The 17,901-nt window shown below is 42.6% G+C and overlaps 1 protein-coding gene across 2 annotated transcripts in view; it reads right to left on the reverse strand.

Annotated features, from left to right (window-relative positions):
* LPCAT2 (lysophosphatidylcholine acyltransferase 2) overlaps positions 1-17,901 on the reverse strand; it is a 777,819-nt gene that overhangs the window by 357,442 nt on the left and 402,476 nt on the right. For both annotated transcript variants that reach the window (XM_044082005.1, XM_044082006.1), the window contains exon 4: positions 13,905-14,017. In XM_044082005.1, coding sequence (XP_043937940.1) covers positions 13,905-14,017 — 113 coding nt within the window. The remainder of the gene's footprint in view (positions 1-13,904; positions 14,018-17,901) is intronic.

Consider the following 17,901-nt stretch of genomic DNA (forward strand, 5'->3'; position numbering starts at 1 on the left):
GTTAGGCTTCTAACCATCCTCACAGATCAATAACCTAGCAAGTGCCTAGGAACCTACACTGGTTTTTATTTGATTCAGCTGCTCATTTAGGTACAACAGTAACACTAATCCTAAGAGGAGCTACGGCTTTGTGAAAGACCAGATATAGTCGATTGTGGTAGAAAGGACATGTGGTACTGAAATACTTCTAGATGAAGTAATAGCTACTGAGGAAAGTGCTCTACATGTAAGGAATTTTAATTCTACAATTGCAGCTACAAGCTCAAAAGAAAACTTGAATCAGATTTTTCCAATACGAAGTGTAAAATCCAAGAAAGCAATGAATCTTACAGCACAAGTTTCAGCAGGAAAATGCACTCAAGGAAGGCTTTGCAGACTTTCAAAGAAGCTAAAAAATTACAGTCCTAGCCTTGGTGATTCCAACTTAACTTTCTTATCTGGTGTGAACTGACCCCAAGTGGACCCATTTTAGCTAGAGCCCTGAACTGTCATTATTTATAAAGACCTGAAATAAACCAACTTAGTATAATCTACATAGATACAAAGACGGCAAACTTTAATGGATTAATAACATAACCTGATCTCAAAATATCTGATAGGTAGTCGAACTGTTGGAACTCAAGCAGAAAAAGGTTCACTTCCTTGGAGGTAGCCCACAAAAAAAAAGGAATGTTCCTTCATCCCAGGCTATTCACAATGCTATGCTTTTGGGAAGAAAACAGCATATTAACAAGTAAAAAACTGATACTCCCAGACAATGGAACAAGTAAAAAACTGATACTCCCAGACAATGGAACAAGTAAAAAAATGATACTCCCAGACAATGGAACAAGTAAAAAACTGATACTCCCAGACAATGGAACAAGTAAACTGATACTCCCAGACAATGAAACAAGCTGATCAGAGACTTGTTTCCTGTTATGATGTGACATAGTTAGGACAGCAAGAAACCAGTTGTCCAGATGCAAAACAAATTTTGGCTTAATTTTGATACAACTGTGTTAAAATCTCCAAGTTTTTGGTGAACAAGTTGGGATGGGGGGGGGGTCGACATGAGACAAGTACAAGTCTTGGCGGTCCAACAAGCACATCCAGTTTTTCTCTGCTAAACAAGGAAGGACTGGTTACAATCAGACCGACTGAATGGCTTCTTTTGAGATGAATGTGCTTTGGCCACTGATAACCAAAACTGGCTCAAAGCCGTTTTTCTCTTTTGACAGTAAAATTAGCCTAGCACAATATCCGGACTGTCTCTAGCCTGGAGGCACCATCTTGATGTTTTTTAAGAGGGTTAAAAATCTCTAAACCTGGCACTTTCTTTTGATGGAAAGGAGCACCCATCAGGGAAGAGGATAAGGAGCCTGGGATAAAAAGGAAAGGTATATTGTAACTTCTGGATATAACTGCCCTCACTCACTTGTCCATGTTGGCAGGTGGAGTAACAAAAGCAAATAAAAAGGCCCCAAAGCTGCTGCTCACTACCTTAAGCAGATTGTGGCTACCTGGCATAAGACAATCAGGCCTGTTATGGAGCTTTTTATCACCTTGAAAATTGCCCAGGTTACAAGGTCCTTCCCTCGCTATAATGTTACCCATAAACAAATCACTTGTGGTAACTCTTCCTGTGTATTTTTTAAATTATTCCCTGAGAAGACTGAAATTCTACTCAGACTGCCATTAAGATTCAAACAGATGTCTTTACCTCAGGCCTAAACAAAACTGGTCCCTCAAATGGGGCCAGGCATAAAGGTTGTGCAACGTTCTGAAAACAGTTGGCTAAGCAGAGTCATGGGTGGAAGACACACTACTATGCCAGAACCTACAGTCCTTGCAGAACTTCTGGCACACAGTTTAAGATCTGCCATTGTAGATACTATTGTCAGCTGTGATTTAGGTTTTTCTTTAATGAGTCCATTAGGAAACCGGACTGTAGTTTTGAGTATTTCAACAGCTGTATCCCTTTGAAACTGCATCATATGGAAAGGATAATTTAGCTCCTTCCAAGAAAAAGTGGAGGGTTTATAAACATGCTTTCCCAAGTGGTCTATCACCACAGATTGCTTATCTGGAGGGTATATCTCAACTCTGCAGTGATGGAGTCTTTTTAGCAACAGGTTTTGAGGTCTGCAACCAGACTATCTATTTTCTGAGACATAGTAGGGCATGTTTCACTTTATTACAAACTGAAAATACAGCATCTAGGTTCTCAAAGGAATGTTACCACTAACTTGAAGAACATCAGCAAGCAGAGAACTACCCAGGAAGACTGGTGAGTGAAATAAAAAAACTTCTGAAGCATACATTGTGGGGGGCACTGGGTCAGATGCTCATCAGGTGGGATGCAGAGGAAGCAGTTTCCTAGTCATCATTCAAATTGGCTGTAGGTGACAGTGCTGGGATCTGTATTCTACCTCTTACACACAATGCCCTCTTCTGCATCTTTACAGTAAGTGAGTTAGACAAAAAGAAGGACCTTGTGAATCTGAAGTGACCTCGGGAAAACTGCTGAAGTTCCTTGGCTCTTCTCTCTTGAACTTAGTATGGGCATGGGAGTCAATGACATAAAACTATGGAGGTAAAGATAAGGCTTGCCTTGGCAAAAGGTATAATGTTGAGTAATGTCACAATAAAAAAGAGTGTTGGCTTGCAATCCACACTGGCAAAGGCATCAGCAATGGTTCTAAAGTAATTCTGGACAGATTCACAGCCATCAACAGCAAAGACCCCAATATCAGAATTAGTAACAAAACTAACATCAATAGTAAAGCCTTGGGGCTCAGAGCCACCCCAGGAACTAGCATTAGGGTCATAAATATTAACTCAAGTAACACAAAGGCTGACAGACCTTGAAACTGGCAACATGACTACAAACACACCCAGATCTACAGTGGCAGTAGTAGACAAGGACTGGGGCACAATGTCGACTGTACCAGCTGATGTCAGTATACTTCAAGATGGCACCAGAAATGTGCAAAACTGTGAGGTAACCTTAGGCAACCTGGTATGGAAAGCGAAAGCAGAGGATGATTCTCTGTCACCTGCCAAAAACCTGGAAGGGGAAGAGATGCTAAAAAATTTCTGCTGAAATCAACAAAATCCTCTGTAAATTTGTTATAGTTAAAGTCACATACAACAGACATGGGGCCTTGCTTCAGTTATGAAGGTCCTAGTGTCGAGTGAGCACAGATTATTGCAAGCTGTTTATTGGGCACCAAGTAAATCACAAAAAATTATCTGGAGGGGGAACCTCTTTAATTAAGGGCAAAGCAGACTTCTCCGTTACCTTGACTGTAATGTGAGAAACAGGCTTCTTGACTACTTTTAAAGAAAATGTTTCAGCAGTGGGTTTTGTGTTCTTTAGTTACCTCAGACACCTGACAACAGATACATTATCATTTATGAACTTTGCTCCACTTTTCAGCATATTAGAAAAAAAGTAGAGTTGTGTACATTACTATAAATGTAGATGTTCGAGTGTACTTACTGTTGCAGTCATCACACTTGGGTTATCTGCCTGCAGTTAGCCCTCAGTCAGCCCGAATACCAAAGTCTTGGGATTTCTGCTTCGGATGCTGTCCCCTCTTCCATGACGTCAGGTCGTCAGGGGTATAAAACATGCAGCCAATGCCATTACATCAGTTTTTTCTTGCCCCAGATGTCAGGAGCCCCCAAAACAGGAAGCAATTACATGGTGTGGAACACCTCCAGTAAAAAGTAAATACCATTTCCATAAGATATGGCAAAAAAAGAGGATAGGTGGAAAGAATAGAAAAGACAGGGGGCTGGAGGGAGGGTAACCAGGACTACAACAGTGAATACACTCGAACATCTACATTTATGCTATGTGTACACAACTGTACTATGTTCTTCATGTTTCACTGTTGCAGTCATCACACTTGGGTTGATTCCCAAAGCTGAGGAAGGGTGGGGCAGTCATGACGTGTTGGGGCTGGCGAGCAGGCCCTGTAAGACTGTGGAGGCAAATCCAGCTCTGGATTTAGAAAAAATAGGTAAGTGGTAATGCTTGGTGAACGTGTGTACATAACTCCAGGTTGCAGCTTTCAGGATGTCCCTGGTAGGGACTCCCCTGAGGAATGCTGTAGAGGTTGAGGTGGCCCTAGTGGAATGAGTTCTGATACCCTGTGGGGTAGGTTTTCCATGGTGTTTGTAGCAGAAATGGATGCAGTGTGCTATCCATTTGGAAATGGTTTGCTTTGAAATGGCCTTGCCCTCTGCCCTTGTAGTGAAGCTGACTAGCAGCTGGTCAGATTTTCAGAAAGGTTTAGTTCTGTCAAGGTAGAACCTGAGCTGCCTGTGCATGTCCAAGGAATGCAGAATCCTTTCCCCTTTACTCTGAGGATTAGGAAAAAAGGTTGGTAAATGGATGGATTGGTTTAAAGCCACACTGGATACCACCTAGGGCATAAATGATGGGTTAGTCCTGAGGGAAACCCTGTCCGCATGGAAAATAATGAAGGGTTCCATAGCCATTAGTGCCTGTAACTCAGACACTCTTCTTGCTGAAGTGATGGCCAGAAGTAAGGCTGTTTTCCAAGATAGGACTCTTAACTCTGCTGTAGCAGCAGGCTCAAAGGCTGGGGGGGGGGTGAGCTTCTCTAGTACAAAGTTAAGGTCCCAGGCAGGGTGGCAGCTCTCCTCGGAGGCCTTAAATTGTTAGCTCCTCTCAGCAACTGTTTGATGACAGAGTGAGAAAATACAGATGGCCCAGTATTGTAGTGAGCTGACATTGCAGAGGCACAAATTTTAATTGATAAGAAGGATAACCCTTTGTGGAGTAGCTCTGCTAGGTAATCTAGGACTTGAGGTAAGGAGGGCACAGCTCCACTTTTCCACTTTTCTGAATAGGATTTCCTAGTACTAGGCCTTCTGGCCTCAAGGATGACTTCCAGTACTTGTTTGCTGAGGGTTGCTGGTGGTGTATTCAGGGGATAGGCCAGGCTGCAAGGTTCAGGGTTTGCAGCTGTGGATGTAAAATCTGTCCCTCCTCCTGGAACAGCAGGGAGGGGGCCTGATGTAGGTGCCAGGGTGGCACTGCTGTCAGACTGTGTAGGAGTGGGTACCAGTGCTGGCGTGGCCAGTCTGGGGCAATAAGGATCATCCTTGGCCTATCCTGTTTGATCTTGAGTAGTACTTTTGAGAGGAGGGGCAGAGGGGGAAGGCATAAATTGAGATGTTTCCTATGTAAAGGATAGGGCATCCACTTTCCATGCTTGGCTGTGGGGATTTCTGGTGCAAAATTTGCTCATTTGATGGTTTTGAGAGGAGGCAAAGAGGTCCACATCTGGAGTCCCCCACCTGCGGATTAGAAGTTTGAATGAGTTAGGTTCCAGCTTCCACTCGTGTGGGTCCAGTAGATTTCTGCTTAAGTCATCTGCCAGTGAATTTTGTTTACCTGGCAGGAACTGAGCTTGCAGGTGCACTTGGTTGCTCAGAGCTGTGTTCCACAGGGCCATGGCTAACCTGCAGAGAGGGTAGGAATGAGTTCCACCCTGCTTGGGTATGTACCACATAACTGTGGTGTTGTCTGTCTTTATCAGGAGTTGTCTTGGAAGGATAAGGTATTTGAAGGCTGTCAGAGCATTCTGTACAGCTGACATTTTTTTCTGATTGATATACAGGGGAATTTGTTCTAGGCTCCATTTGCCTTGAATGCATTTGCCTGCCATGTGAGCCCACCCCCCCTCATGCGTAGTCTGATGCTTCTGTTGTCGGGGTTTGTGCGGCGAGGGGTTGAATGAAAGGAAGTCCCTTATTGTGGCTGCATGCCGCTGCCCACCAAAGGAACTCTGCCCGTAGCCGAGGAATGATAGGAATCAGTGCTTCCAGGTCCTGAGAATGTTGACATCAGACACTTTTTAAGTACCACTGAAGTTTCCTCATATGCAGTCTTGCATATGGAATTAGTAGAATGCATGAGGCCATGAACCCTAGGGCTTGCAGTATTTTTCTTGCAGATAGCTGGGTTTTGGTGGCCATTAGTTTGAAGTAGTTTGTCAAATAAGTCTGTTTTTCTGGAGTGAGGAATGCCATCTGGGAAGTTGTGTTCAAGCTTGCTCCCAGGAATACAATTTTTTGGTTGGGCAACAGTTGTGGTTTCTTTTCATTGATGGTGTACCCCAGAGAAGTTAGAAGTCTCTTTACAAATGCCAGGTGCTGAAGTAGCAATTCCCGACTGTCCGCCTGAATCAGGCAATCATCCAAGTATGGGTAAATTTGAATATTTCTCTGCCTGCAGTATGCAATGGCTGGAGCCAGGCACTTTGTAAATACCCTGGGGACAGTAGATAAGCCAAAGGGAAGTGCAAAGAACTGATAGTGCATAGAGCCTGCCCTGAAACCCAGATATTTCCTACAAGATTCCCGTATGGGGATGTGCAGATAAGCTTCTTTTAAGTCTAGGGTGACTAGCTGGACGTCCTTGGCTAGCAAAGGAAGAAGCTGTTGCAGAGTCAACATTTTGAATTTTGGGACCACCAGGAAGGTGTTGAGAAATGACAGATCTAGGATAGGGTGCCAAGAGCCCTCCTTTCTGGGTACCAGGAATAGTCTGGAGTAGAAACCCTGTCCCCTTTGCTCTATAGGCACAGGTTGAATAGCCCTGATACTGAGAAGAGAAAGTACTTGCTTTTGAGCCTCTGCCCACTGGTTTGGAGGAAGGTCTGGCAACCCACTTGAGGTTGGCTGTGAGTGGAAGTAGAATCTGTATCCCTGGGATACAATGTTTAGGACCCATTTGTCCTGGTTAATGGACATCCAGTTTTGTGCATGCAGGGCGAGTTTTCCTCCTAGGGGTGCAAGTACTTGGGCTTTGCTGGGAAGGAAGATAGACAAATCATTGTGAACTTTTTCCATAATGTGGTGGCTTGCCACTCCCTGTTTTAGAGGAGGGAGCACTCCATTGTTTAGATCTCTGCATACCCTGAGACCGTAGTCTTGGTGGCCTGTTGCCCCTGGGTTTGGAATTAGAATGTCTGGGAGGGACTGGAAAGGATCAGTTTTTAGATGGCCAATGCCTAGTGAATCTAGATGGCTGCACCTGTAAAAAATATTTAACAGTTTGCAAGATTTAGCTTTTTCCTCCATCTTTTTAAGAACAACTTCTGCTTTTGTGCCAAACAATTTTCCTGGTTTAATGGAGCATCTAGTAATTTTGCTTTGACATGGTCTGGCAAGATTTGCTCCTTCAGCCAAGCATGCCTTCTCAGTACAGACCCAGTGACAGCAGCCCTGCAAGATGCTTCTAAGGCATCAAAACCACACTACAAAGTATGTTTACTAACTTGGTTTGCAGAATGCATTAGCTGTTGTAAATCTTTATTTTCTGTACAATCTGGAAGCAACAACATTTTTTGTTTAATTAGTTCCATAATATGCTGCTGGTACTTCAACATGTGAAACTGGCAATTCAAAGCCCTGATGACAAGAGTTGCAGAAGTATATACCTTCTTACCCCATCTGTCTAAAGCTCTAGAATCCCCTGTCCAAAGGGGTAGGGTTTTTGGCTGTAATAGCCTTAATGCCTTTAGGTCCCTGGGAAATAGTCTCTGGATCCACAGTGGGATTCTTAAAGAGAATTATGTGAGAGTCAGGTACTCTGTAGTACCTGTCAGGCTTTCTAGGAGCTGGTGGTAAAGTATCAGGAGTAAGACTGTAGTCCATGAAGACATCATCTACCATGTCCAGGACAAGGGGTATAGCTAGAGGCCTGTGCTGGGGCATGTCTAAAAATTCTGTGAGTCTCTTTTTGGACTGTGGGTAGTCCTGGCATTCCCACTGGAAATGCTCTCTTAAAGTATGCAAGGTTTCACCAAAAGAAAAGTCCTCTGGAGGGGAGACAGAGGGAATGGAATCCTCTGCATCTGAATCCTCATAGGTAGATAAGGGTATGTCCTGGTAATCAGAGTAGAATCAGAAGGAAAATCATTTCTTTGTCTTTTAGAGAGGGAAGCCTGGCTTCCCCTAATTAAAGTTATAATGTCTTCAGCCATTCTAAGCATTTGTTTCCGACTGAGGGTAGCCATCAGTAAAGTTACGAAAACAGATTTTTTGTAAGGTCTTCTAGAAAAAGAAAAGCATACCACACAGTAATGTAAGCAGTTTCCAGGTGATCCCAAATCCAAACCTCTGCATCAACTCTAATGAAACATTTAAGAAAATAAATACTAACTGCCCTGAAAACTGCAAGACAACTGAGTAAAATACCAGAATACACTGATGCCACAAATATCACAAAAAACATCAGTCATGGTTATACAGTATAAACACTTAGAAAGAATGCATGAGGGCATCCCGAGATCTAAACAGTTTCCATAGCAAAGAAGATCTGGAGAATGAGTGTGTGTGTGTGTGTGTGTGTGTGTGTGTGTGTGTGTGTGTGTGTGTGTGTGTGTGTGTGTGTGTGTGTGTATGTGTGTGTATGTGTGTGTGTAAGTGTGTGTGTAAGTGTGTGTGTAAGTGTGTGTGTAAGTGTGTGTGTGTGTGTATGTGTGTGTGTTGTGTGTAACAGGGAGAGAGAGAGAGAAACAGCACCCTTTATTACTACTGGATTTGAGAGGGAAATACTAAACAGCGAAAAAAAAAATTGTATTGTGCTAATTCTGGGATTTTTCTGCTAAAGTACACAAAATGTGTTCAACCATTTCAGTAAGCTTGCAAGGATGCCATACCCTTGTAGCCTACTTCAATCTACTTCTCGTGATGAAATTAAATGCGTGTGGATGGAAGTGTTTTAAAAGGCATGGCTCCCAGATCGAAAACATTTTAAAAGCAAAGTTTGAAAGCCATGACTTCTATTTACATACACAATTTGCATGCAGAGAAGAAGCTGACAATACCCTTAAATTCTTCTGCAAGAATCCTGTGTCCTTACAGCACTAGGTTTACACTATAATCTTCATTCATTAGCCATTAAATAGTGTAGCAGGATGCATTTTAGGGCCACATATCACAACGGTTGTTTTCTTTACTTTCTTATACAACCTGTGACACCACTCACAAGCCACATCAACTCTCATTACCCACAGAACCAAACCCCACAGCACTGCATTTGCTCTGTGTCACAACAACTCTCATTAGCCCTAGAACCAAAATCCACAACACTGCACAGGTTTTCTCATCTCACTCACCTACTCTTTGGCAAGCTGTTTTAGTTGACCTACAGGAACTCACCACTTACTCCAAATTCCAAAAGTACCTCTTCATCCAAGTCAAATGCTCCTGCTTCAGTAAAGGACAGATCACCTAATGGATGCCATTTGCTTCATAAATATCTTTCTACACTGGATAGCGACAAAGCTGGTGCAGCTGACTCCTTTTCTGAGCAACAAAGCTGTTCAGCTGGGTTTGGGAAGTTTTTCTTTCCCTGCTGCAGTGTGATTTCATAACTTGTACATAAAATTATGAGGAGATGTGAGGGTGCAGGGGGGCTTGTCCTCTGCAGAAAATAATTTTTATTTTTTTTATTTTTCAATGTTTTTACTTTAGAACATTAGATGTTCAATAATTAGAGGTCCGAGTTTATGACATTTCAATGAAGTGTCATAAATCAGGGTGGCGTAATGGTTAAGGTGTTTGTCTTACAAACACAAGGTGCTTTGAGTCTCACAAGGGATAATTGGCTAGGCTTAAAATGGCTCGCAAGGGCAGTTAGCCTAGTACTAATCTATGAACCTATGAACCACATCTAACACACCATTCCTATGTCCTTTCCACTTCCCTTACCCTCCAGAATTACTGAAAGTTGAACCACTTTAGAAACGTATATAAATATTGTAAGTTTCACTATGCTTGTTTACTATAATGAACTTATACAGCTTTTCTATATAAATAATCTAAACTACTCTGTTATTGCTTATGGCGTTTCGTAAAAAATCTACTGCCAATCATTAGCGGACCGGAGTTCCGCTGTGGCGACCCCTAACCGGGAAAAAGCCGAAAGAGAAACAACAGCAACTCTGTTATTGCTTACATTTCTGACCTTTTTGTTTGTGAAATGTTTTGTATTTCATCCAGGCTGAAGCTGAAAATTGGGCAGTATTGATCAGTGCACTACCCCAGTAAACAAATACATAAATAAAAATATAAATAAGTAACATTTACCGAGATTCCACTTTGCACTAATTAATATGCATATTCAGTCATATTCAGTCATTTCATTCTAGAGGCTCCCACCATCGCATTCCTCTTTACAGACAAAGATAATTATGTCTCTTCATTGTATTTTACCACTTCCATGACCACATGGTTGGTCAAGCCTATACATTACAGGACAAATAACAACATCTTGAGCACTGATCCTTAAAGGAAGCCAAGATGCAATTCCCTTGTTGTACCCAGTGCTTTAAATAGATGTATCTGCCACCTTCTGTGCAACAATTCATCTACCTACTTACTTGCATCTCAGTTTACTCCAAAATTCATCATCTTGGTTAAAAAGACATTATGGCTCGTCCTGTGAGATTTTGCTGAACTTCAGATATACAGTGCTTGTGTGCATGCCATTGTCCATAGCTTTCACGATCATCTGTAAACTAGTATACAGCTAAAGCAACAAAATATTTTAGATAACCCGCATACTGACCATGGTCAGACAGTCCCACCTTATGCAAATGATTCAACTGCAAGCCAACTAAACACCTTTTAGACATTTTCTCAAAACAGCTAACCAAGTTGATAAGACTTCAGTTAGTTGAACCACTTCTCTCCCCTATCCACTAGAACAGTTCATACGTTCATGGGTTTATAGTAGGCTAATGAGCACCAGGTTCTATATAAGCCTAGCTGTGTAACCCAAAACAGTTTTGTCCATGAGCACCTTGGATATCTACGTGTTGGGGTATGTTAGTAAGGAAGTAGCTAGGGGTTATGTGTGGGGGTTCTTAGTTGGGGAATAATTTATTTACTGTCAACCTCTGTCCATCAGAGAAATGGGGGCCAGACCAGGGGAGAATTTTCAATTTCCCACCCGTTGATCAAGGTTTTGTTTGAATAAGATAAGAGATGAACTCTGCTTTATGTGAATGGAGAGCTTATTCCATAGAGTAGGGGTCCTCTGAGACACATATCAGTCTTTCCGGCATGTTCTATTTATGTTCCAGGGAAGGTGACATGAGGTACAAAGTAATAACTTATTAAAAAGAATGGTTATAGTCTACCACAACTAGGCAATCATTTTATGTCACACCTCTGTATATTATCTATCCTGGAGAAACCATTAAATTAGATGTTCATACATTCTTTTTTAAATATGTCTGCAGTTACCTTTAGCCTTGCTCTATGGCACAGTAAAATAGAGTCCTGACGTGACTCAGATGACCAGGGTTTGTTTATTGACCCAACAATGGAAAGCCAGCCAGGAAGAGTAAAGACTGAAGAAATATGACCCATTCACTTCAGCCAGGGAAGAAAGGCTCATGTTACATACACTTAGAGGCACACAGGGTAGTGTGATTTCAATAGCAGATACTAGAGAGGTCCCAGCTCATGCCATGGAGGAGGGACAAGACAGCCTGAATGGAACCCTCCCCTTTCAGAAGTGAAGGGACATCCTCCAGAGACAACCCACTGCTCTTCACCTCCCCCTCACTTCACCAGATGCACTAAAAATCAGGTCTGGGAAGAAAATGAAAAAAACTGGATAATGAGTACTGTTGGGCGGCTCTCATTCAGTGATGTAAACAAATGTGCTGATGGACTGGATAACGAGTACTGTTGGGCGGCTCTCATTTGCTGACATAAACAAATGTGCTGATGGACTGGATAATGAGTACTGTTGGGCGGCTCTCATTTGCTGACATAAACAAATGTGCTGATGGACTGGATAATGAGTACTGTTGGGCGGCTCTCATTTGCTGACATAAACAAATGTGCTGATGGACTGGATAATGAGTACTGTTGGGTGGCTCTCATTTGGTGACGTAAACAAATGTGCTGATGGACTGGACAATGAGTACTGTTGGGCGGCTCTCATTTGGTGACGTAAACAAATGTGCTGATGGACTGGATAATGAGTACTGTTGGGCGGCTCTCATTTGGTGACGTAAACAAATGTGCTGATGGACTGGATAATGAGTACTGTTGGGCGGCTCTCATTTGGTGACGTAAACAAATGTGCTGATTTACTGGATAATGAGTACTGTTAGGCGGCTCTCATTTGGTGACGTAAACAAATGTGCTGATGGACTGGATAATGAGTACTGTTGGGCGGCTCTCATTTGGTGACGTAAACAAATGTGCTGATGGACTGGATAATGAATACTCTTGGGCGGCTCTCATTTGGTGATTTAAACAAATGTGCTGATGGACTGGATAATGAGTACTGTTGGGCGGCTCTCATTTGGTGACGTAAACAAATGTGCTGATGGACTGGATAATGAGTACTGTTGGGCGGCTCTCATTTGGTGACGTAAACAAATGTGCTGATGGACTGGATAATGAGTACTGTTGGGCGGCTCTCATTTGGTGACGTAAACAAATGTGCTGATGGACTGGATAATGAGTACTGTTGTTTGGCTCTTATTTGGTGACGTAAACAAATGTGCTGATGGACTGGATAATGAGTACTGTTGGGCGGCTCTCATTTGGTGATTTAAACAAATGTGTTGATGGACTGGATAATGAGTACTGTTGGGCGGCTCTCATTCGGTGATGTAAACAAATGTGCTGATGGACTGGATAATGAGTACTGTTGGGCGGCTCTCATTTGGTGATTTAAACAAATGTGTTGATGGACTGGATAATGAGTACTGTTGGGCAGCTCTCATTCAGTGATGTAAACAAATGTGCGGACGGACTGGATAACGAGTACTGTTGGGCGGCTCTCATTTGGTGACGTAAACAAATGTGCTGATGGACTGGATAATGAGTACTGTTGGGCGGCTCTCATTTGGTGACGTAAACAAATGTGCTGATGGACTGGATAATGAGTACTGTTGGGCGGCTCTCATTTGGTGACGTAAACAAATGTGCTGATGGACTGGATAATGAGTACTGTTGTTTGGCTCTTATTTGGTGACGTAAACAAATGTGCTGATGGACTGGATAATGAGTACTGTTGGGCGGCTCTCATTTGGTGATTTAAACAAATGTGTTGATGGACTGGATAATGAGTACTGTTGGGCAGCTCTCATTCAGTGATGTAAACAAATGTGCAGATGGACTGGATAATGAGTACTGTTGGGCGGCTCTCATTTGGTGATGTAAACAAATGTGCTGATGCAACAGAATACAGGGGCAAAAAGTTGTCAAAAGATAGTTATCTTTGGAGCAGAACAATTATTTATATATTATGGTTTCCATGTTGTTTCCCTTTTGCAGACAGTATCTTGCTCTGCAAAAGTCTCTACAAATATATATATATATATATATATATATATATATATATATGTGTGTGTGTGTGTGTGTGTGTATTCATACATTCTTCTGATGGCATTTATCACTTCTCCCTTTACTTCTAATAACATTTGACTTCTTGAATGACTCAATTTCTTATTTTCAGAGGGCCTTTTTATGAAATTTGGGATTTTGAAATAATTACATTTCCTACTGTACTGCCATTCAACTGACTTCTTTCACTGTTTATAATGTCTTTGGCCACCAACACACACAGTTTAACAAGTATTTTGTAAAATGATTTTGTTCTTGTTAAACAAGGTATGAATATGTCTTAGTAGGATGGCATTCTGGTAATTTCCGTCTTCTTATTATAAGTCCACTAATATACTTATTCCAGTTATAGATTAAGATGTATAACTATAGCAAATTATTTGGAGAGCATCTTTGGTGACTTAATGGTGACCAATGACAACTGTGCTGCTTTGCTTTCAGAAAAGTGCCACCATAATACTTATCAAACATAAAAGTGAAATAAATCAAATTCTTCTCACCTGTGGCCATTTTCCCTTTGATGTTGCTCGTTTAGTAATTTCAACTATTGTGTTTTTTCTGGAATCAGGGTCAACACGTGAGACCAGTACAGGTTGCAGACAGCGAAGTATTCCTCAAAGATGTTTGGTAATCATTACAACACAATCAGGACAGAAAAAAGAAAAGAAAGTCATGATCAACAATTACAACTTGATACATGAGCTGCTAAGACATAAAATCAAAAGTTACACAAGCTATTTAAACCTTAAATGCAACTGTGTTAATAACCAATAATGAACAAGTCATAGGAAAAATTTGTCATTACATTGGCTTTAACAATACCAGTCAGAGGTACATTAAAAATGTACAGTTCTTCACAATAAGTACAATGTGTAAAGTACAGTTTTGTACCTACCATAAATGTAGATGTTCGAGTGTTCACCCTGCTGCAGTCATCACACTTGGGTTATCCTGCCGTCAGGTGGTCCCGCAGTCGGCCTGAGTTCCAAAGTCTTGGTCCGGCGTCGGTTGCTGTTGCTTCTTCCCTGACGTCAGTGCGCCAGGGGTATATAAGAGGCATCCGATGCCATTTTCTTCAGTTTTTTCTTGCCCCAGATGTCAGGTGCCCCCAATAGGTAGGCAATATATATATTGCTATATAAAAATGTACATATAAAAATAAAACAATACCTTCAGGCACAAGCAAATACACCACAGAGGTTGTATAGGATAGAATGGTATAGATAAGTCCAGCTAGTTCAGAGGGGATGGAGGGAGGGTAACCTGGACTGCAGCAGGGTGAACACTCGAACATCTACATTTATGGTAGGTACAAAACTGTACTATGTTCATCGTGTTACCCTGCTGCAGTCATCGCACTTGGGTTGAATCCCAAAGCTAAGGATGGGTGGTGGAGTTAAACAGGGTTAGAAGAAGCTAGTAGGCTCTGCAAAACTGCAGTGGCAAAACCAGCTCTAGTCTTAGAATGTAGAGGTAAGTGATAGTGTCTGGTGAAGGTGTGCACTGAACTCCAAGTTACAGCTTCCAGAATATCCTTGGTTGGTACCCCCCTGAGAAAGTCTGCTGATGTAGCTGTAGCCCTGGTGGAGTGGGACCTAATGTTAGCAGATACCGGTTTCCCATGATGCGTGTAGCAGAAATGTATGCAATGTCCTATCCATTTAGAAATGGTCTGTTTTGAGATAGCTTTTCCTTGTGATCCTGCAGCATAGGCTACAAAGAGCTGGTCAGATTTTCTGAAAGCCTTAGTTTTATCCAAGTAGTAACGTAATTGTCTGTGAATGTCCAAAGACTGCAGGAGTCTTTCTCCTTTGTTCTGGGGATTTGGGAAAAAGGTGGGCAAATGAATGGTTTGGTTTAGGGTCACACTGGATACCACCTTTGGCATAAAGGAAGGGTTAGTTCATAGAGAGACTCTGTCTTGATGAAAAATGAGGAAAGGCTCCACTGCCATTAGTGCCTGTAGCTGTGAGACTCTTCTAGCTGAAGTTATTGCTAGTAGCAGGGCAGTCTTCCATGAAAGAAATTTTAAATCAGCTGAAAAAGCTGGTTCAAAGGGCGGCAGTGTAAGCTTTTCCAGAACAAAGTTGAGATCCCAAGTAGGTGTTGGTGCTCTCCTGGGCAGTCTTATGTTCTTAGCCCCTCTGAGGTACTGTCTTAGGAGTGGATGTGAAAATAAAGGAGGATCCTTGTTGTAGTGAGCTGAAATTGCTGAGGCGTGGATCTTAATAGATGAAAAGGAAAGTCCTTTGTGCAACATCTCAGTTAAATATTGTAGAATCTGAGGAATGTTTGAATCAAGGGGATTTTGGCCTTTAGCCTGGTTCCAGGCGCAAAATCTTTTCCATTTGTCTGAATAGGTTTTCCTGGTGCTGGGCCTCCTGGCCTCCAGAATGACATCCATAACAGCTTTGGATAGAGGTGTTGGCTGGTTGTTTAGGTAATTTGCCATGCAGCCAGGTTTAAAGTCTTGAGCTGGCTGTGTAGAATCTGATTGTCTCGCTGGGTGAGCAGGTGAGGAATTTGTGGTAAAATCCATGGTGGGCCGTGGGCCATGTTCCTTAGAATTGGATACCAGTGCTGGTGTGGCCAATGAGTATCATTTGTGTCCTCTCTAATCTGACTTTCAGCAGTACCTTTGCTAGAAGAGGCAGTGGAGGAAAGGCATACACTGTTAATGTCTTCCAACTGAATGAGAGGGCGTCCACTTTCCAAGCTTGTGGGTGGAATGTCCTTGTGCAAAATTTTTGAAGTTGGTAGTTTTGGGGGTTGGCAAACAGATCTATATCTGGGTGTCCCCATTTTTGAGTTATCATTGCAAATACTTGTGGATCTAGTTTCCACTCGTGGGGATCCATGATGTTTCTGCTTAGGTCATCTGCCAATGTGTTTTTCTTTCCTGGCAGGAATTGTGCTTGTAGTTGAACTTGGTAAGACAGTGCTGTGTTCCACAAGGCCATTGCTTGCCTGCATAGAGGGTAGGAATGTGTGCCCCCTTGCTTGTTTATGTACCACATTACTGTGGTATTGTCTGTCTTTATTATTAGTTGTCCTGGGTGTAAGAGGTCCTTGAAAGCTGTTAGGGCATTCTGTACTGCTAGCATTTCTTTTTGACTGATATGCAGATGACTTTGATCTGTAGTCCATTTGCCCTGAATGCACTGTCCTGACATGTGTGCTCCCCAGGGATAGTCCGATGCATCTGTTGTCATAGTTTGCCTGGCTGTGGGTAAGGTGAAAGGCTGACCCTTGTTGAGGTGACATGCCTGTGCCCACCATAGAAACTCCTGTTGTAGGTAGGGAATGAGTGGTATCATTGTTTCCAAGCTGTGGCTGTGCTGAGTCCATACGTTTTTCAGGCACCATTGTAATTTCCTCATATGCAGTTTTGCAAATGGTATTAGTGGTATGCAAGATGCCATGAATAGTACAGTTTTGTACCTACCATAAATGTAGATGTTCGAGGGCTATTACAGCTGCAGTAGTTACATATGGGTTTTCAGCCGGCAGGCGGTCCCTCGGTCGGCCGAATTCCAAAGTCTTGGTCCGGCGTCGGTTGTTGTCGCGTACTCTTCTGACGTCAGGAAGGCTAGAGTATAAAAGACACAGCCGACGCCATCTTCTTCAGTCTTTCTTGCCCCAGATGTCAGGTGCCCCCAAAAGGAAGGCAATACATAAATTAGTGTAATACACAACAGTAAGCAAATAAAACATAGTAGGATAACCCAGTCAGCAGGTATGAATAGGTATTCAAACCCCAAGGTCTTATCAAGAGGGGAAGGAGGGTGGGAAACCTGTACTGCAGCTGTAATAGACCTCGAACATCTACATTTATGGTAGGTACAAAACTGTACTATGTTCATCGTGCATTACAGCTGCAGTAGTTACATATGGGTAGAATCCCAAAGCTATGTAAAGGGTGGTAGGCACTATACGGAACTGGGTTGAGCTAGAATGCCCTGCAAAACTGCAGTGGCAAAGCCTGCTCTAGTTCTGGAGTATAAAGGCAGATGGTAATGCTTTGTGAAGGTATGTACAGAACTCCAAGTGGCTGCCTCCAAGATATCTTTAGTAGGCACTCCTCTGAGGAAGGCTGTAGAGGTGGCTGTGGCCCTAGTGGAGTGTGATCTGATACCAGTAGGTGCAGGCTTTCCATGATGGGAATAACAAAGCGTATGCAGTGACCAATCCACTTGGAAATGGTCTGTTTAGTTACAGGTTTCCCTTGACCCCCCACAGCAGAGGAAACGAGGAGTTGATCTGATTTCCTGAATGAGTTGGTTCTGTCCAAGTAGTAGCGTAGCTGCCTATGGATATCTAAAGAATGAAGCAGCCTCTCCCCTTTGTTTTGAGGATTAGAGTAGAAGGTAGGAAGGTGGATGGCCTGGTTTAGGGCTACCCTAGATACTACTTTAGGCATAAAGGCGGGGTTAGTACGCAGGGAAACCCTGTCCTGATGGAATATGAGGAATGGCTGCACCGCCATGAGGGCCTGTA

The sequence above is a fragment of the Protopterus annectens genome, chromosome 8.part1 (assembly GCF_019279795.1).
Source record: "Protopterus annectens isolate FY-2018-M chromosome 8.part1, PAN1.0, whole genome shotgun sequence".
Taxonomy (NCBI): domain Eukaryota; kingdom Metazoa; phylum Chordata; order Ceratodontiformes; family Protopteridae; genus Protopterus; species Protopterus annectens.